The 20,516-nt window shown below is 45.1% G+C and overlaps 1 protein-coding gene across 8 annotated transcripts in view; it reads right to left on the minus strand.

Annotated features, from left to right (window-relative positions):
* Window positions 1–1,443: 1,443 nt before the first annotated feature.
* Window positions 1,444–20,516, minus strand: part of ABCB5 (ATP binding cassette subfamily B member 5) — a 106,581-nt gene continuing 87,508 nt past the window's right edge. For 7 of the 8 annotated variants that reach the window (XM_053265976.1, XM_053265975.1, XM_053265978.1 and 4 more), the window contains 4 exons: window positions 19,058–19,372; window positions 13,217–13,249; window positions 4,535–4,596; window positions 1,444–3,807 (listed from right to left, as the gene is read on the minus strand). Coding sequence is in view for 1 of the 8 variants with exons in the window: in XM_053265978.1 (XP_053121953.1) it covers window positions 19,361–19,372 (12 nt within the window). In the remaining 7 variants the exon portion in view is untranslated. The remainder of the gene's footprint in view (window positions 3,808–4,534; window positions 4,597–13,216; window positions 13,250–19,057; window positions 19,373–20,516) is intronic. The other variant, XM_053265977.1, reaches the window with a different exon arrangement.

Genomic DNA, 20,516 nt, shown 5'->3' on the forward strand with positions numbered 1-20,516 from the left:
TTCTTGAAATGCTTTAGCAAGGGAAAAGTGGAATGGTAAGACTGGAACATCAACGACAATTCCACAGGGATTGTGTGTGGGGGACACTGAATTGCTCTGCACATAATTTACAGTGTACATTCAAATTTTGAAGGACAATGTGAAAGACACAAACATGTGCCTTAATAGAGCACTTTCTGCAAATGGAAATTAGAGAACTCAAATATGCTGTAAACTTCATGGTAGTGGAGCTGTGGCCCAAACAAATGCTTAGAAAAGGAGCTAAATTAAGATTAGAATCTTAATGATGTAACACAATACATAAACATAATAATAATGGGTTAGCTCCAAAAGGAGCCTAGCATGAGTGAAAGGTTTCTGTTTGTGCAGGGGGAGAGAGAGTGTGCCAGGAATTCCAAGCCCTGCCATCTTCCAGTCGCTAGGAGCAAGTAGAGCACTGGTGCAGTTGCCTAGGATCTCTGCGGTGTCAGCTGGGACTGCATTTCCAGGCCCTTCTTTGTGGGGTGAAGGGTGGACAAAACTGGAAGCGAAGTTAGCCTGTTGGCAGCTTCTGGTGCTGGCAAGATGCACTGCCAGAACAGTAAGCTGGCCACTATTACAGAGTATAAAGGAGGAAAGCTCCCCAGGATGGTTTTCCAGGGGTGCCCCTAGGTAATTTTGGTGCCTGGACATGAAGGGCTTTGGAGGCCCCTCCCCATCCCCCCCACAAGTAAAAAAATAGTTAGAGGTTTTTTTAAGTTAAAAAAAGGTGGGACCTGCATTTTTCAAAGGACTCTCAAGCATACCACTGTTGCCCCGTGGTGCCGAACTACGGCGCCCAAAGCTTCAATAATTCTAGCTGCCATGTGCACAGGTGTGGGGGTGAGCCAAGCAGACCTCCCCCATCCCCATGGTGGCGGGGGAGGGTGGCAGAGCGGGAGCGGCTGCTGGGCTTGACCGTTCAGTGGCCCTTGAGAAATCCAAGGCGCTGCTGCATGCCTTCACAGTTGCAATAGAAACTCACAAGCCCTAACCCCCCACCCCACCCCCAGCCATGCAGATGGCAGCTAGAATTATTGAAGTTTTCGGTGCCTCAGGACAGCAGTGGGGTGGGCACAGGGTGGCTTGGTGGCAGGAGGCTCTCCTGGACCTCGGAGGCCATGGACCAGGGCCCCAGGATCCGGGGGTAAGAGAGCGCATGCATTTTTCACACAAGGCTTTTAAAGCCCTTTAGCTTGCATCTCATCCGGAATGGAGGGTGTGTGTTCACACATCCGGCAAATCTACCCCAAAGTCCCTGCGAGCTATAGGAGGGGAGCACTTTACACACAATTTGAGTTTTTCACTGTGTGTTAGAGTGTAGCGCAATTGATGTAGGGGAAGAATGGCCGTGCAGTCCCCAAACAGCAGAGCAAAACCAGTTTGGTGAGAAAGCAGCAAAGCAAGAGGTCTTGAGACAGTTCATTAGGTTTGAAGAACTACAAGGATTTATTTAAAGAAAAGGTTACAAATGAATGTGAAAAAGCCTGCAGTTTAATTTCAGCTGTAGCTCATGGCTGAAAAGGGAGACCAAAAACAAACAGCCATCTTTGGAGAGATGAAATGGAGACCAACACTGGAAGAACAAAGAGAGGAGGAGTCCAGCACTTTTATCCATGACCCTAACCCCCCTAGTGGTCACTATGAGACATTGCAGTGGAGAGCTGATGCTGCCAGGGTCCTAGCTCCAACAATTTATTGGGACAACTTTGTTTTTGGGACAACTTTGAATTAGCTGTAAAGCCTTGCAGTAAACCTGCAGTAAAGCCTGCTGTCCAGGAGCTTTCTCACACAAGGACTTTAACCCTAGTCTCCTCTGGGAGGAGGATTTGCAGTCTTTTGCAGAAACAAGCATTTCCTTGCATGCCATCCAAACTGGGATGAGACTGCAAAAGCAGAGGTGATTCTGCAGGAGGGCTGACACATGCTGGGGATGTGTGTGTGTGTGTGTGTGTGTGTGTTGGGGTCGTGACCAGGGTGGGGGGGATAGAAAGCCAAGGCTGATGTCTAACAGGCAGTCTGATGCACAAACCAATTAAGCAGAAGTGTGTGTGTGTGGACTTCAACAAAGCCAGATCACAGAGGGTGCTTTAATTACTAAAGCCTTGGGGGAAAGGGAGGCGTGGCGTCCGGCCTCCTCTAGGAAGCCATTGGCCACAAGGAAAACATGGAAGTGAGCTGTGTGTGAATCTACACAAAAGAAAACTCACAGTAGAGAGGGGAGGGGAGCTTCCCTAATGCTGCGAGTTTCATTCCCTCATTGGATACTCCGAGAGCTGGAAGTCCTGTGTGGGAAAGCTCCTGGAGAGCTCCAGGAGGTGGTGAAAGGGGTAGTTTGCAAGGCAGCTGGATGGTGTGTGTGGCTATCTATACAAGGAAAGGAAAGAGGCTGAGGAGGAGCAGCAGACAGAGGATGGTTGGGTCTCCCTGGGGACAGCCGTGTGAAAGCAGCCTCTGAGGGCATGGGTTGAGAAGCAACTCCTTCTGCTCCCCAGTCTTGAAGTCTCTTGGGGGGAAGCAGTTTCTGCCAACTTTCTCCTCCAGCTGCAACCCTTTGTACCACATCCCACACCATTCCCGAGAGTGCCCTAAGCCTCAGGAGTAGCTTTGGGAAAAGATCGAGCATGAGTGTCAGTTGGGTTAAGAAGTGTCGGACTAGGAGATCCATACAGCTAGCCACTCAACAGGTTGTTACCCAGTTTGGAATTATGGTGGCAACTGCACTGCCCAGAGATGGCAGATCTTGATGCCAAAGGCAGAAAATCCAAATGGTAGTGCCTCAATTGTGAAAACAGAACAATATGCTATATAATTGGTTTTTTGATGCCTTTTAATTACACCTCCAAATCTGCTGCCTAAGGTGAGCCATCCCAGCAAACTCTGCCCAGATTCTTTTTAAGACTCTGAGAGGTCCAGGGGGTGGGGCATAATGTTCCTTTGAACTTCCCTTTCTTCTCTGTAGCAGACATACTACATGCTGTTATGCATGTGATGGGATGTAATATTTGCACAGTTGTGCAAGTGCAGAAATTGCACAAACAGGTTTGCACAACAGTACAACCATGATATATAATGGTGGTGATGATGATATAATATAATAATAAAAACTTTATTTGTTAGCCGCCCCATAGCTAATTGTTCTCTGGGCGGCTCACACTATTTACAATAAAAAATGGATTTATATTTACAGTAAAAAACACATAACTCATTAAATCATAACAGACAAAAAAAGTGAAAATAAAATACAAAATACAATACAAAGCAGCATTAAAAACTCATTTTAAAATTAGTTAAAAATCAGAGAAAATCTGTAAAGCTGAATTAAAAAACCCCGAATGTAAAAGGCCTGGGTGAACCAAAAGGTCTTTAGCTGGCATCTAAAAGAACAAAGTAATTAAGCCAGGTGAATCTCACCGGGGAGGCTATTCCATAAATGGGGTGTAACCTCCAAAAAGGCCCTCTCCCTGGTAGCCATCCGCCTCACCTTATTTGGCAGGGGCACCCGGAGGAGAGCCTTGGAAGAAGATCTTAAGGTGCATGTAGGGAAATATGGGGCAAGGCGCTCTTTCAAGTAACTTGGTCCAAGTTTGACTGATTGATTGACTGAATTTCTGGACTGCCTAATATAGAAATACCTAGGTGGTGTACAGATTAAAACATAATATAAAATATAAAGCATTTAAAATTCATAAAATAGATAAAAATCACAATAGATAAAAACACGTTAAAATTTTAAAATTAGATTTCAGTTAAAAGCCTGGGGGAAATAGGTACATCTTCAGGGTCCTCCTGAAAACAAAGAGAGAAGGAGATGCTCTTATTTAGGGCTTTAAAGGTTAAAACCAGCACTTTGAATTGGGCCCAGAAATGGACTGGAAGCCAGTGCAGCTGACGAAGCACTGGCGCGATATGATCAAAACGTCCAGTCCCAATTAATAATCTTGGAGCCCTATTTTGTACCAACTGCAGTTTCCAGACCATTTTCAAAGGCAGCCTCACATACAAGGCACTGCAGCAATCTAAGCAGGTGGTTACCAGAGTGTGAGTAACTGTGGCCAAACTATCGCTGTCCAGGTAAGGTCGAAGCTGATTAAAGGAACCCTGAGCCACAGAGGCCACTTGAGCTTCTAGTGACAGTGCTGGATCGATGAACACTCGCAGACTGCAAGCCTGGTCCTTCAGGGGGAGTGCAACCCCATCTAGAATAGGCTGGACATCATTCACCCAGGCAGAGGAGCCACTGACCAACAGTACTTCAGTCTTGTCTGGATTGAGTCTCAGCTTATTCACCCTCATAGGAACCTAGGAAGCTGCCACATACTGAGTCAGACCATGGGTCTATCTAGCTCAGTATCGTCTTCACAGACTGGCAGTGGCTTCTCCAAGGTTGCAGGCAGGCATCTCTCTCAGCCCTATCTTGGAGAAGCCAGAGAAGGAACTTGAAACCTTCTGCTCTTCCCAGAACTGCGGCTCCATCCCCTGAGGGGAATATCTTGCAGTGCTCATATGTGCTCACCCTCATCCAGTCCATTACTGCATCCAAGCACCGATTCAGGACAGTCACCAATCCACCTGTGTCTGATGAAAAAGAGAGACACAACTGAGTGTCACCTGCATATTGATGACTCCTCAAGCCAAATCTCCTGATGACCTCTCCCAGCGGTTTCATATATAAAGCCATCACCAGTGTGGACACCACAAATATCTCCCTTTTTCTTCTTCCCTCTTTTCAACATTTGTTTACTTTATTTATTTATTTTTCTCTTTTCAACATTTATTTACTTAATTTCTTGAATATATAGGCAGAGAACAGCAACTGGGGGTGGGCAAGAGATGGGAGGGGAAAAGGGGGATGTGATTGTAAAATCTTTGAAAGCCTTTCCCAAACTGTCAACAATGGAAAATACTTTTCAGGCAATCTGTCTTCTCTGTGGGTCTATTCTGAAGCAAGAGGCCTTGAGGGAAAGTGCCCTCCCTCTTTCCTAGTCTAGCCCTTCCTGCTGTGCCCCGATTGCATGCTGGGGCCCCACCTCCCTCCCTCCCTCCCTCTGCCTTGCTGCAAGCAGTGGAGGTCCGTAAGCCACAGGGATCTGCTGCCCCGAATGAGGCTGAATAGTGATAATTTTTGTAAATTGTGGACAATGCAAGTCATTTAATGGTGCTAGGGAAAGACATGCTGTTCTGGTAGCTCCAGGTCTTAACAGACACATCAATTTCAGAGGCTGAATACAACTGAAGGAAGCCTGGGAGGGTGCGTGGCTGGGGGAGTCAGTCATGTGACTTGCCTGTGGGGGCCCCCCAAAGCAGTGGGCCCCAACTGCCTCCCCTTGCCCCTGCCCCAGGGGGCTGCACACCCCTCACTTCTGAGGTGTCTGATGGACACCTCAGACACTCCTGGGTGGTGACTGTTGTTTGGGTTTGGTGGTGTTGTAGCAGTGGATCAGGTACTTGATGTTGCTGTCAGGGCTAGTGGCCAGGCCTAACACCCACTCTGACATTATTGAGCCCAAGCCCTACTCATTGTCTGGGTAGCCCCTGACTCCACCATTGTCCAGCTGGATCTCCAGCTGCGATCCTCCCCTTGTGGTAAAGGTAAAGTGTGCCATCGAGTTGGTGTCGACTCCTGCTGCCCACAGAGCCCTGTGGTTTTCTTTGGTAGGAGGGGTTTACCATTGCCTCCCCCCGCACAGTATGAGATGGTGCCTTTCAGCATCTTCCTATATCGCTGCTGTTCAATATAGGTGTTTCCCATATTCTGGGAGACACACCAGCGGGGACTCGAACCGGCAACCTCTGGCTTGGTAGTCAAGCCATTTCCCTGCTACGCCATTAGGTGGCTCCTGTTGTGGTAGCTGTACGGTATGTTTATTGTGTTTTTGAGGGCTAATGATTCCATTTTAAAGATGGCCAGCAGATGTCACTAGTGTACAGGCATCCCAACATGAAGTGTAATAAAGAGAAGCAGGCAGCATGTCAAATATAGGGAATGGAGCCTGTGAGCATTCAGAGAGAAGGATGTGAAACGGCAGGGCAAAGCCTGGACAGGGCGAACTCCTCCACTGAGAACAATGCTTAATTTAAGGCACTTAAAACGAAGTGCTCATTTTGTGGGAGTGCCCACAAGTTATGATACCCTTCACTGTCCCGGCTGGTGAGGGGAAGTAGAAGTTTTAGCGTGTGAGTGGCCAAGACACTTGGAAAATATATATAGTCTTCAAATGCTAGATAATACATTGTTTTCCCTATACTGAGACTGCCTACGCATAGTATACATGTGGTTTAAAAGTCTAGTATAAAAATAGCAAAGTGATTTACATTTGGGCCAAAATATTCCTACTTCACATAGATTTTGATGTGATTACTGAGTTTTGTGTTGCTGCTGAGAGAATTTGCCAACAGATCTTGGCTAAAAATAGAATATACGGGACCTAATTATTTGGGCTATGTACTTAATAAGATACTGTATGTACATAAACATCTGTATGTATGTAATGTTGTGTTATGCTGGTCAGAGACCATAATAAAGATACAACTACTACTGAGGAAAGAGATCTTGAGATTGTGGCTGAAAGCTCACTGATGAAGTCAGCTCAATAGCTGCAGTGGTGAAAGAGGCAAATTCAGTTTTAAGAATTATTAGGAAGTGAACTGTACATCAAACAGCAGGTATTTTATTGCCACCATATAAATCCATGTTCAACTACATTTGGAATGCAGTTTACACTTTTGGTTTCCTCATCTCAAAGAGTTGAAAATGGTACAAAAAAGGACAGCAAAAATGGAGCTGAAGCATTTCTCCAATAAATTAAAGCTAATTGTATGTAAGTATGTATTAATATACCGCCCTTCCAAAAATAGCTCAGGGAGGTTTACATCAAAATAAAAACAATTAAAATCATTTAAATTTAAAGCCATAAATCTAATTAAAAGCCTGGGTGAATAAATGGGTCTTCGGTGCCTTAAGTTGTGTTGATGAAACTGCCTCAAGGGTGATTGGCCTGCACCCCCTAGTTCGGGTGAATGTGGGGAATTTAGCTCAAAAGGGGAGACTGTTCCAATCAGCCTTAATTTGTGCAAGTGTATGAACTCAAGAAAATCGGCTTGAAAGAGAGGTTTTAATTAAACAAAAAAGGAGTTTATTAAAAATAAAATCAGACTAAATTACTATGTGGCCCTAGTTTAAAAGCACTACAAATATGCTAAGAAACAAACTATTGTAAGGCACATTTAGCTTAAAGTTCCAAATTATGTGTAAATTCCCAGGCGGGCTAGAGAGGTACTTTAAGATAGAGGGACAAGATTTCAGAAATAAGAGAAAGGGATGGGTTCAGCCCTGAAGGAGTGGGACAAGAGGCTAGACCACCTGTCCTGAGGAGGGAACACCAAGGTGATCTGCTGGAGTTTCTTGTTGCAGTCTGATGGGGTCCAGAGTGAGAGGCACAAGGAAACACTGAGATGTTTTGCAGTGGGAGTCCCAGGTGTAAAATACATAAGGAAGCACACTGGGTCATGGAGTTAGGGATACTTATATCCCAAAATGTGCCTTGAGGGCACCTCTCTTTTGTCCTGCTTTGCTGAACAGGGGAGCACAGACAACCTTTTTTTGGAATGCATTGTGTCTTAGTTCTTCCTGGGTAGGAATGTGTGTGAATCGCCTATGGCATTCAAGACTGATTGTGAGGACAATTGGAGTGTGCGGGTGTGTTTAAAGTGCACAGGGCATCCTGGAGAGACCCCTGAGCTCGGGAGGCTGCTTGTAGCCTCCCAGTCGGGGGGCTACTCATGTGTTACTGCAAGCAAATTTGCACTGTCACAGAGCGAGCAAATGCCGCGATGAGCAAAAAAATGGGGATCTTGCATTCTGTCTCTTCCATGGAGTCCTTGGGTTGAAGTGGGGATTCAGGAGATACAGGACACCCAGAATCCTGGAGAGAGAGAGAGAGAGAGAGAGAGAGAGAGAGAGAGAGAGAGAGAGAGAGAGAGAGAGAGGACATTGCATCCTGTTTCTTCCTCAAAGTCCTCCAGGTGTGTCTCAGATGAAGAGAGGTCAGGCTCAGTTCATGGAGATCATAACAAATAGAGAGGCCAGTCTGGTTCATGGAGAACATAGATAAGGAGTGGGTCCCCAAACAAACCATGATATAGCAGAACAAGCCCATATTTAGTGATCATCTGTGGTGCCAGCTTTGCTTAATAAACCATAGTTAAAATAAACCATGGTTCTGTGTGATGTCTGAACCTCTAAGAGTAGGCTCAGGTTAAAAATCTCATACCAGATGAAGCAAAACCTAACACTTGCTACAGCTGCCTTTTCTGCTTATGGTTTTTATTCAGCAAAAGAAACATGGATGAGGTGTCCATCTAACAAAACTCTCTATTTGAATCAGAATGGTCTTTGAAATGCATTTCCCTCCATATAGCTGGGACATGTACCTATATATAGCAAAGTTTGCTCACAGCTTCCTGAAGGTTTATACAGAAGCACTGAAGTGTCTCTATAAATTGCAAGAGCTGAACACTGAACAGCAGACACAACTCATTTCAGCAAAAATGCCAGCTCAGCTTGAATCAATTTCCTGTCCTTTGCCATGGACTGCTTTAATGTATAATCCTATTCTTTTTTTCCTGGTTATTATTTCCTGCCTATGGCATAAATCTTCCAAGAATATTGGGCCCAGTTAGACTTTTTACAGTCTTTTATTTACAGTTTATTCAGTATGCCCATTGCGGTTGCACCTGGACTAACCGGATGTTTTAAAGGTCATAAAATGAAAGCAGCATCCTACCTCATAATTAATTTTATTTATTTTAAAGAATTTTTATTCCCCCTTGCTGCTTTACAAAAAAACATTCAAAGAGGCTAACGGAGGTAAAAATCAGATATATAGAAAAAATATCAGCACAACGAATGTCAATGAAACAATAGCCTTGAGATCAGCAGAAAGAGTCAAAGAGCCCATAGCAGTCTCTGGTTCAGGCTAATTCTACAAATGTCTCATCAGAACATAGGAAGCTGCCTTATACCAAGTCAGACCATTGGTCCATCTAGCTCAGTACTGTGTATAGTGACTGGCACAAGCTCTCCAAGGTTTCAGGAAGGATTATTTCCCAGCCTGACCTGGAGATGCTAGGAAGTGAACCTGGGACCTTCTGCATAGAAAACAGATGTTCTACCTACTGCCCTATCCCCTGATGCCTTTCAAAATAGGACGGTCTTCACAGACGACTGAGAGACAAAAAGGGACAGAGTCAAATAAGTCTCTTGGGGAATAAATTTCCAGAGCTTGGATGCAATTAGGATTGTCAGGTTGGAGGCGTCCTAGGCAATTACGACCTGGTGAGATCCACAAGGTAGGGCCTGATGATGTCACATGGTTGCCAATAACTGATTGACTAAAACAAAAAAGAAATCTGCCTCATCTCCTTTCAGACCAATTGGAGGAGCTGGAGAAGTGGGCCACCAGCCAGTCCACAGTTCTGAATGGGAGATTGGACGGCTCTCTCAGATGACTAAACACAGCCTTCCAAAACCTGAGACTCAGGTCAAAAGCTTGAGATTTAACAGCCCTAGGTGCAATCGTGGAAAATGTCCTGTTCCGTATGCTGAACAGCCTCAACTCAGATCACAACGAAACATACAGCATTCCCTCACTGGAAAACCAGAGAGCATGGATAAGTTTATGTAGGAGGCAGTGACCCTGAAGATAACCTGTTTCCAAGCCATTTAGATCAAGTGATCTTTAAAGATCAAATAACCTTAAGCAGCAAGGTAGAGAATAATCAAAAATAAAATTTGAGTGAAACACTTAAATACTTAAACATCAAATACATCAAATACCTTTTAATTAAGCCACCTAATGGCTCAGTGGGGAAATGACTTGACTACAAAGCCAGAGGCTGCCGGTTCGAATCTCCGCTGGTATGTTTCCCAGACTATGGGAAACACCTATATCGGGCAGCAGAGATATAGGAAGATGCTGAAAGGCATCATCTCATACTGTGTGGGAGATGGCAATGGTAAACCCCTCCTGTAGTCTACCAGAGACAACCACAGGACTCTGTGGATGCCAGGAGTCGACACTGACTCGATGGCACAATTTACTTTTACCTTACCTTTTAATTAATCCCTTCAGTTCTCCATTCCTTCCTCAATCTTGTTAAATAATGCTGGGATTTTTCATTCCATTTTAGTGAAAGCAGGAATATTTGAAGACATGGACAAACAGGAAGAAATGGGCCAGAAACAGCTAAGCAGCTATCTCAAACAACTAAACAACTGAGCAGTAGACGTTTGGGGAGGAGAACTAGTCTTGTGGTAGTGAGTATGAATTGTCTCTTTGCTAAGCAAGGTCCACCCTGGTTGGCATTTGGATGGGTGACTACATGTGAGTGCTGTCCATTGTAACACATGTGCTTTTGGGATGGGGTCGTAGCTCATTGGCTTTGTATGCAGAAGGTTCCAGGTTTACTCCCTGGCATCTCTAGGTAGGGCTGGAAAAGATTCCTGCCTGAAACTAGTGATGAGCCCGGACCGTTCCGGAGGTCATTTTACAGGCCTCTGGACTGGTCCGGACATGGGCGGTTCGAGGTTCGGGTGATTTGGGGTGGGGGGTTCCTTTAAGAGCGGGGGGAGGGTTTACTTACCCCTCCCGCCGCTTTCCCCCTCCGGTGCCCGTAGTTCTGTTAATAATTGGGGCAGCAGGATACCTCCCTGCTACCCCTTCTCCCGTTTGGCTGCTGCTGCTTCAGTAAGCCTTTTGCTTCACGTCTTCACGTCTTGGAGACGCTTCACAGTTCCGCGGTTCCGTGCACACCCCTACCTGAAACCTGCCAATCAGTGTAGGCAGTACTGAGCTAGATGGACCAATGATCTGGCTCGGTATAAGGCAGCTTTCTGTGCTATGTTCCTAATTTTCAGAGTACATTAGATTAATGGTACCCAGATGGAATGGCCTTTATAGCTGAGTTTCATACCAACTATGATTTGAGTTACTGTTATTGCTTCAGGGAGACAGTAACTACAACAAATTGTTGAAAGTGTCAGTAAAATATGAGTTCCAAAACTGAAAGGTTAAAACATAATGTGAATCTATAGTGGAAACGTTCTTTACTTGCCAATTATTTGAATAAAGAATAAACTTTCTTTATTCTTGCCAATTCAAATGTATAGTGTAAATTCTGCAGTAGCCGACTGACTGGCTTTAGAACTTAAGTTTGGCTGATATTTCTACAAAACAAGCAAATTGACCTCAGGTGAAAACAACAGCAGCAATGTCTGGCAGGATTACCTCCACTGATGTTTCCTGCTTACACAAATGTTTTTGCATCAGCGCTGTGATTTGTACATTCTCTTGGAACATTACAAGTAGTAAGGTTCGGTTGTTACATACGCTGAGGGACTCAAGTAATTGTTTTTGCAGAGGACAGGTTGTTAGCATTGACAGTCAGCGGCTGCAAACTGCACCATATAATACAACACTAAGTGTATTGATTTATTCGTGTGTTCGCCCAATGTCATGCAGACTCTCTTGGTATGCTCTCACATTTTCCACTGCAGATTTAAGCATAAACCAATCCTCGAAGGCAGGAAAGTGAGGAAGGTGTACTCGGAGGCAGAAGTGCACCTAGGTAACTTTGGAGCCTGGACCTAAAGGCCTTTTGCCCCTGCCCCCATCCTCCTACACACACACACACACACACACACACACACACACACACACACACACACCCCATGTCACACGCAGAATTTTAAACACCACAATTTTAAATGCAGTATTTTCACACCACAATATGGTCAAAGAAAGGAATCTGCTCAACCCACTGACCTGCAGATACCACATTTTGCTTTGACAATTCTGCCAATCCCAACACAGTGGGAGGGAGATTGAGCAGCTGTGGTTGGCCGCAGCACTCAGACACCATCACGGTCATGCCCGGCCTCCCGGCACAGCACAGCACGGCGGCACAGCCACCACACCACCTAGGACAGACTAAAAAGGATTTGGGAGCCCCAGGGGGTTTGGAGGCCTGGACTTTTGTCTGGAGGTCCAGGGGGAAGAGCACCTCTGCTCTGAGGATAAGATATAAGGAACTCTGTTTAGCAAAACTGTGAGGGCTGGGTTCACATAATCACAATGATCCTGGTTAAAATGTTAATCAGGACTAGTGAGCACTGTGAAGGTGATTGTGAGAACCCAGAATTTCAGGGCAAGCCTGGTCAAACTGTTCCAATTAACCAGCATTTATTTAACCAGGACAGATAACCAGGATTATTCATGACCTGTTCTGGTTAAATGCTGGCTAACTGAAGCAGTTTGGCCAGGATTGCCCTGAAATTCTGGGTTCTCACAATCACCTGCACTGGGCTCATTAGTCCTTAACTTTTTAAGCTTGTGTGAATGCCCTAGGATGTGTGCATCCATCTCCAGCTTCTGACAGAGGAGGCAAAAAATCATCGTACCCAGCTGGGGCTTGGCAGATGATCAAGCTTCCTGCCTCCTACCACCTTATCTAACACATGATCGTAAAATGGGAGCATGCCCAACCTCTGAAACTGGGTAGGACTCATCTTCTACTGAGTTTAAGCCTTTTTGTCTGTGCACTTCCTTGGAACATAGCCAGGATAAGCATTTTTAAATAACAGATTTGCAATATGTATCATTCTGAACCATTAGATGTCACTATTGCATTCAAAATACTTCCTCTCCAAAAAAAGGTATCTGTATGTCAGGTCTGCTTCAACTCTGAGACTATTTTATTTATTTATTTATTTATTTATTTCTACATTTATATCCCTCTTTTCCTCCAAGGAGCCCAGAGCGGTGTACATGGTTATGCTCACAACAACCCTGTGAGGTAGGTTAGGCTGAGAGATGCGTGACTGGCCCAGAGTCACCCAATGACTTTCATGGCTGAGTGGGGATTTGAACTCAGGGCTCCCCGGTCCTAGACCAAGATCAGAGACTTTTCCCATAATGCCTCACCATGAATCCTAATCAAACACCTGTAGCTAGTTGGGCAATAGATAAAGGGGAATGAATGTTCTGCCCCTGCTTTCTTCTACTATTTTGGCATTCATGATAATGCACCTTTAGCAGATGGGGGTGGTTTCCTTAAACAAGCGGTTATTACTTCTTTTAGTTCTATACAAAGTCCAATGTCTAAAATTTAAATAATTGTATAGGATTGCATTATTTACCTGGTGGAAGGCTGGTTTCAATGGAATGAATGCCTGTAGGGAGAGACGGGAATAATAATAACAACAACAACAACAACAACAACAACAACATTAAACCAAGAGCCACCAACCCAGAATTATATGGAACCCAGGCCTATGTCTGATTCCATTTTATTAAGAGTTCAATTAAATGCCTGAACTCAAGGTGAACTGACACCCAGGTCTCATGACTGCCTCAGCTAACTGCTCTGTGAAGGAAGAGGCAATCCAGCATTGTATTGTGAAATGGGCACTCACAGATACGCAAGGGCTAGGCCTGAGCTATCAATATGCTAAAATGTAACTCACTATCAGATAATGGACCAGGTCTCACGATCAGTGAGACCCGGTTTTTACCGGTGAGCGGGCAGGGAGCCCTGGGCGGCCGGATCGGACGCCCACACAATGGCCGGCTCCGTGACGGAGCCAGCGGGGGGTGGGGGGAGCAGGGGTAGCGTGGCCCCCGCAAGCTCCGCAAGCCCCTGCACGAGCGCGCAGGGCATACTGGGGAGACCCCCAAGCCGGGAGGCGGCTTTTCGCCTCCTGGTCGGGGGGCTACTCACGAGCCTAAAAAGCAGGTTTGCTGGAGCGCTCGCTCCGCAAACCTGCTTTTTAGCAGGGGTTCTTGAGTGGGTTACCTGCTCAAGAACCACCAGGCTCGGCTGCGAGCCCGGTGGTTCCTACGACCAACAAAAATTGGGCTAGGCTCTCCTAGCCCGATTTTTGTTGGTTGTGAGAATCGCCCCTAAGTCTGTGGAAGAGGCCAGAGGCTGATCTCCCCTTTCCTGTTGCAAGAAGTCTATGTTAATCCTTGTCAGTGATTGCTCTGCTCTGCCCAAAGGGGATACTCAATTGCTGTCTATAGAAATTCCACTCTAGGAAAACACCTGTAGATTTAGTCCTTTTACTAACACCTTTTAACACCTTCTTGGACCAGGCCCCAAATCTGGGGACAAGAGAAGATGCCCATTTGCAGCTCATGCAGATTTGCTTTGGGCAAAATAGAATGTCCCCTCCCCAAGATAACAGCTAACAGAAGATGGGATTGAGATTACTCTGGACTGACCAAATATCCTGAGCTAATTTTGATAATTAAAAGACAATATCCAGAGGATAACAGGAATGGACACCTTTTGTGATCCAGGAGACTCAAATGGACATCAAAGGATGGGACAACTATAAGAAGGAATCTCTTGACATGGCAGATTAGCGATCTTGCCTAACAATCATACTTGCTCAAGAGCCATCCCAGAGTTTGCTGCTGAGCCACGGGGCAACAAGCAGGAACTCTGTCCATGGACAGGAACTGTCTGTGACTTCTGCTGCGCAGTGAGAAGTCCAGACTACCCAGCCATGGTGCTTCACTTTGCTCTGAGCAGCTGACCCCAGCCTGCTTGACTACTTGAAGCTTGCACCCCAGGCTCCTGTTCTCCAGCACCCGCATTTCTCCTCCATCTGAAGCCTGCATCGTGCTCAAGTTCCAGCAATGAACAATTCCTTTGAAGCCTCCTTCGTGAACCTGGTGAGATGCCTATTCAACGCACAGCCTAGCCTGCTCCCCACTTTCCTCCTCCTTACTAGTCACTGCCACCCCCTTCCTAAGCCCTCCCTCCCTCCTTCCTTCCTTCCTTCTTTCTCTGCTTCTCTCTAAATGTTTTATTAGGATTTGTTAGATTGTTATATAGCTGTAATTACTGATTGCACACACATATGTTAGTTAGGCACATTACACTACACTTTGCATTGGAAACATGTTTTTAATGTGGATTATTTTATCCTGATGAGCAACTTTCTATAATAAAGCCCATTGAACTTTTTGAGTCTCTCTCTCTCTCTCTGTTTGTGTGCCCAGATCCTACATGGTCACCATCTCCAAGAACCAATTCATTTTGTGTATGATGTGACTTTCTCTCTTTCCCTCTGAGCATGTACAGAGTGCAAAACCAGGTGTAGTTCACAACAAGAGCCCTGGCGAGGTGTGGGGCCCGAGCCAAATCAGCCAGTGTGGGGCCCCCTTCCAGTTAATTCTGTTAAAAGAGCGGGGCCCAGAGCGGTCATCCTGCTTGCCATGCCCTAAGGACAGCCCTGGGAGAAGGTCAGCTGTGTATTATTATACTCATCATCATTATCAAGGCTCAGGGAATGTCTGCTTGCATATGACTCTGCCTCCTTCATGAATTTAGGTACACAAATAGGAGTGTTACCACCGTGGGAGGCAAGTCAGATAGCTATAAGAAAAGAAAGCTTTGCACACACACCCCAAGGAGACACGAGACACAAGTTGGTGCAATGAGGGCCAAATTTTATTGAAATTTGACTGCAAGAGAGCATCGGCTGGGATTAGCGCTCGACCCCATGACAGTGTGGTCCCTACCAAGCCAGCCACTCACGTGGCTGTTGGATTTGGGTGGTAACACTCCTATTTGTGTACCTAAATTCATGAAGGAAATTTGACTGCAAGAGAGCATCGGCTGGGATTGACGCTCGACCCCATGACAGTGTGGTCCCTACCAAGCCAGCCACTCACGTGGCTGTTGGATTTGGGTGGCAGGATCTCTTTTGCAGAACTCTCTCTCCCCATCAATTTTAGTCTACTGAAGCATTCAGGAAATAGGCCATGGTTTTTCTTTCTGAGCCAAGTTTCCAACATAATTGAAATCCAGTTAAGTTTTTTTAAAAAATGTAGTTGGATTGGTACTGCTTTTGTTTTATGACTCTTTAAAATGTATTGCTTCAGTTCATGCAGTTGCTAATTAGGGTTTATTCTGAAAGCCACCTGGGGTTCCCTAGAGAGGACTGAATGGCAGGGAATAATTTGAAAAATAAAATAAATATGGATTTCCCTATCATGCAGGAGGATGCAAGGGTAGAAAGTAGTGCAATATATTTTAGTTTAAAGTGTGTTGTGTGTGTGTGTGTGGAGTCTGAGCAAAGTACTGGGAAAAACCCTCAAAAGATGGCCAGATACACATGGAAAAATTGCTTCAGGTCTCAAAAGATGTGTGAAGTAAGATTTATAAGAAAACTGATGTTACATATTCCAAGTTGAACTCCTTTACCAAGTATTAAAAATAAGTCACATTACAGATGTCTCTGCACATGGCTCTTGCATCATAAAAGTGTCTCATTCACTTTTTGGCTTTGTGCTCACTGCTGCTGTGCATTTCATTTACAGTAAATAAAATGAGGTCTGGGCTTGTAACTAAGTGTATTAGCACCATATAAAACAGAAGAAGCTTGAGCTTTCTTCTTCATCTTGAAGTAACATGTTTACTAACCAATGTGAAGGATTGCATAGCTGAACTGTAAAAATGATATAAAAGACTATTTGGACAAAAGCAATGTGTTGTCCCAATGCAGCAAGCCTGGTGTGTGTGTGTGTGTGTGTGTGTGTGTGTGTAGAAACAGAGTTCTGCACAGATTCCTTGTTGGATCAAGAGCCATGTGTGCAAATGGGTGGTGTGGGTGGAAGAACCTTGGCTGGTTATTCAATTCAACATCAAAGATCTGTAAGGACCAAATTACACATGATGTGATTACTCATCACAGTCTTAAACTAGGAAGTGGAACGGAAGTGTTCTTTTTATATCCAAATACAATTGTAGAGCCCCTGATCTGGCTTGAGATCACAGTGTGTGGTACTTGTAACCAGGGGCCACCCAGCCACGAGCCCCGACCCCCGCTCAAGGCCCCGCAAAACCTACTTTTTGGGGCCCATCACTGAACTTTTGTTTTTTGTTTTTTTAAATTACAGCCACCATGTGGCTGAAGGGTGGCTTCCAGGGGGTGAGCGGCATAGTCCTTCTTCCCCTCCTTCAGCGGCAACAGCGGGAGGGATGCTGGGCCCATCCGTTTGGCCCAGCATCTTTTGCCAACTGTGAGGTGCGCCTGCACAGTTGAGAGATCGTTGCAAGTGATCGCTGTGACATCACGGGATTTTGACGATCTCTGAACTGCACAGGTGCACCTTGCAGTTGGCAAAAGATGCTGGGCCGAACAGATGGGCCCAGCATTGCTCTGGCTGCCACCGCCAGAGGGAGGAGGGAGAAGGACTGTGTGCTCAGCCCCTAGCAGCCACCCCTTGGTCGTGTGGAGGCTGTAATTCTTGAAAAAAACACAGTGTTTTGGCAGGGCGGGTGCGGGGTGGCTTCCCGAGGTTCCCCAGCCATTTGGAGCCTCCCCGGACCTTGGAGGCCACTGACCGGGTCCATTTTTATTGGTGAGGTTATGTGAAGACAAAATCAAACACAACAGTTAAGAAAAAATATTAAATGAGGTTATTATGAGCAGTTTCTATAGGTCATTTAAAACAATTGCTATGTTACTGCAAGTTAATAGAAGCTTGGCCATATTTCGGCAAAATGTAGTTCTCAGCTTTTCAAAAATGCTATTCCAGTGCTATATTGGATCCAAGTCTTCTTCACCGGTCAGCAGGGCTGTCCTTAGAGACAGGCACGGCAAATCAGCCAGTGTGGGGCCCTCTCCCAGTTAATTTTAATGGGGGTTAAAAGAGTGGGACCCAGGGTGCTCATCCTGCTTGCTCCATTTGTTCCCTATGCCTGAAAGCATCTCCTGTTTATCCATCAGATTACTTTTCTTTCCTCCTCTAAATCTTCCTGCTAACCTTGTTAGTTCTATCCAGCTTTTTCTAGACTACCAGAGCTCACCGTTTTCTGTGTTTTCCTCCATTACTTTCTATGGGTGAAGATAAATGTAATAGGAAGAGGGAGGGAGGGGAGACAGACAGAGAGAGAGAGAACAACTCAGTGTGTCCCACAACTGCAAGGCAAGTTCAGTTTTGTTTATTAGATTTTAATGTGCCTAAAAAAAAAGTTTTCTAGGCAGTTTACAAAAGTTTTCCAACTGTAATGGCAGATCTGCATGCCAGTGAATCAAACACTGGCTCGAAGGAGTGAAGAAGAAGACCATCAGTCTTGCTCCTTCCCCCTTAGGACATAGGACATAAGACAAGCCCTGCTGGATCAGGACCAAGACCTAGCTTAGTCCAGAATCCTGTTTCATACAGTGGCCCACCAGATGCCTCTGGGAAGCCCACAGGCAAGAGCTGAGGACATGCCCTTTCTCCTACTGCTACTCCTCTGCTACTGGTATTTAGAAGCATCATGCCTCTGAGGCTGGAGGTGGTCCATTCTTCAGATGAGCTGCTTGCCCTTATTTTTAAAAGTGCTGCATGAATCTTCACACATTCATCTGATTAGTCATTGCCGACTTAATTAAAAAATAGCAAATGTCTTTTAAATGAAAAACCGTTCTAGAGATTGTGTCTCTGTGTGTGTTTGTGTGTGGATTCTTGGTGGCTTCATGGAAAGCCAGCTGGTTTTTGCTTTTACCCCAGAACTCAATTCTAGAGAAGAAAGGTGCATTTGGACTGGAGTCAGTGAAGGCTCTTCAAGATCAACCCCATCACTCTATATAACACGTTATACCCATCTCCACCCTTTATTCTGCCCAACCTTATGTAAGCTACTCCATTATTAAGCCTTGTCCTTCCTTTGCAATAGCTCAGCATAAGCCTGGAGTCAACATACTATAGCAATAAAATGCAGGGACTCGGTGCCCTTGTGGCTAGGCAAGTGACAGAGATCTTGCATTTCAGCCTCAGCAGAAAGGTAAATCCACCAACGCAGAGTGTGTTAATTTGGAGTCCATCAGAGTTTATCATGGACAATGAGCAAACAATATTTTTACAAAAAATGATTTTTTAAAAATGATGCACCTAGCAGTTTTCAACAAAAACGGAGCACTTATTCTGAATTTTATGTTATCCCCACAAGGTATATTAGAATTAAACTTAGCACCAACCACTTTTTTCTTCTTTTTCTTTCCTTTCTTCCTCTTCTTCCTTTCAGAATATCCTTTGGTAGAAGCCCTACTGATACTGCGCCTGCTTATACTGCGCCTATGAAAGCTTTCCGTGTTGACCACTGCTATTTCATCAGTAGGATTTTCCAAGTCATTTGTCTTTGGATCATTTACGTCATCTCCCTCAGAGATATCATCATCATCATCATCATCATCATCATCATCATCATCAGTGTCATCTTCAGTCTCAAAATCTGTCTCCTCTTCTGATGTTTCACCCTCTGTTTCACCCTCTTGATCATCTCAACCATAACACTAATTATAAAAACAAAGGAATTCATTTGGAAGAAAATACAGTACCAAAGGGAAATATCATGGCTGATCCATTTAACAGAAGCTAATTACATCTATATACTAAGAAAAAGCATGTGACACATTCTGAAGTGATACAGCAAGATACTTCTAGTGGGGGAAGTCACATTTGATTTCATGCCAAGAACTCATTGCCCATAAAGATGAAGAAATGGATTCTAGCATAGTTTTCTCTCCAACATGTTGGTTTTTTAGCCTACTTAAGAAAAGTAAGCTTAAGGCATCACTCAGCTCTCTCTCTCTCTCCCCCTCTCTCCATCATCCACCCCAATTCAAGATGATAGACGCATGAACATTTGAGGTGCAATTGGACTAACTTCTGAACTACCTAACATTCTATTTCGAACCAAATTTGGTACACTTGTAGGGAACACATAGGGACACACCAGTGGCATAGTTTGTGATGATGTAATCCACCTCAACTCAAGATGGTTGATGCATGAACGTTTGAGGTGGAAGTGGGCTAACTTGTGAAGACGGTAATGATCAATCAATATTATAATGAAAAGAAAGTAGGCAAATTTGTGTAGGCAAGTTACCAGAACGTTTTGTTTTACATTCAAGGAATGTTTGTATAGTATTCAAACATGTCTACACACACTTTGAGGCAATAGAAACCTAGGAGAGCTCAACCACATGCTTTTTCTGAATATGTTTATGAGTTCCAGCATATTTTCATAAATGGAAGAGAAAATAAACAATGAGGCTGTTCAAATGAGCAACCAAGACCGGGCTAGGGCAGCTAAGCCCAGGCTTGGCTGTCTGTGAGAACTGGCAGGAGCTGCATGGCTCCTGGCAGTGCCACGATGGCAAACCTGTCTATGGAGCCCACCAGTTAGCGGAGGTTAAGGACAGAAGCAGTTAGCCTTTAACCCAGCTAACTGCTTTTGTGTCAGCGTTGGCGGCTCCCTGGTGCTGGCACAGGAGAGCACTCCTGGCTGTCACTGGGAGGACCCCTACATAGCACTGTTCACTTGCATGGTGCATTATGGGATTTCTGGGGGCTAGGATGATATGTCCCAATCCCTGCACCTTCACACTGCCTGGGCAACAGCAGACCGTCTGGGCACGCAATCCGCACAAACTT

The sequence above is a fragment of the Hemicordylus capensis genome, chromosome 6 (genome assembly GCF_027244095.1).
Source record: "Hemicordylus capensis ecotype Gifberg chromosome 6, rHemCap1.1.pri, whole genome shotgun sequence".
NCBI lineage: Eukaryota > Metazoa > Chordata > Lepidosauria > Squamata > Cordylidae > Hemicordylus > Hemicordylus capensis.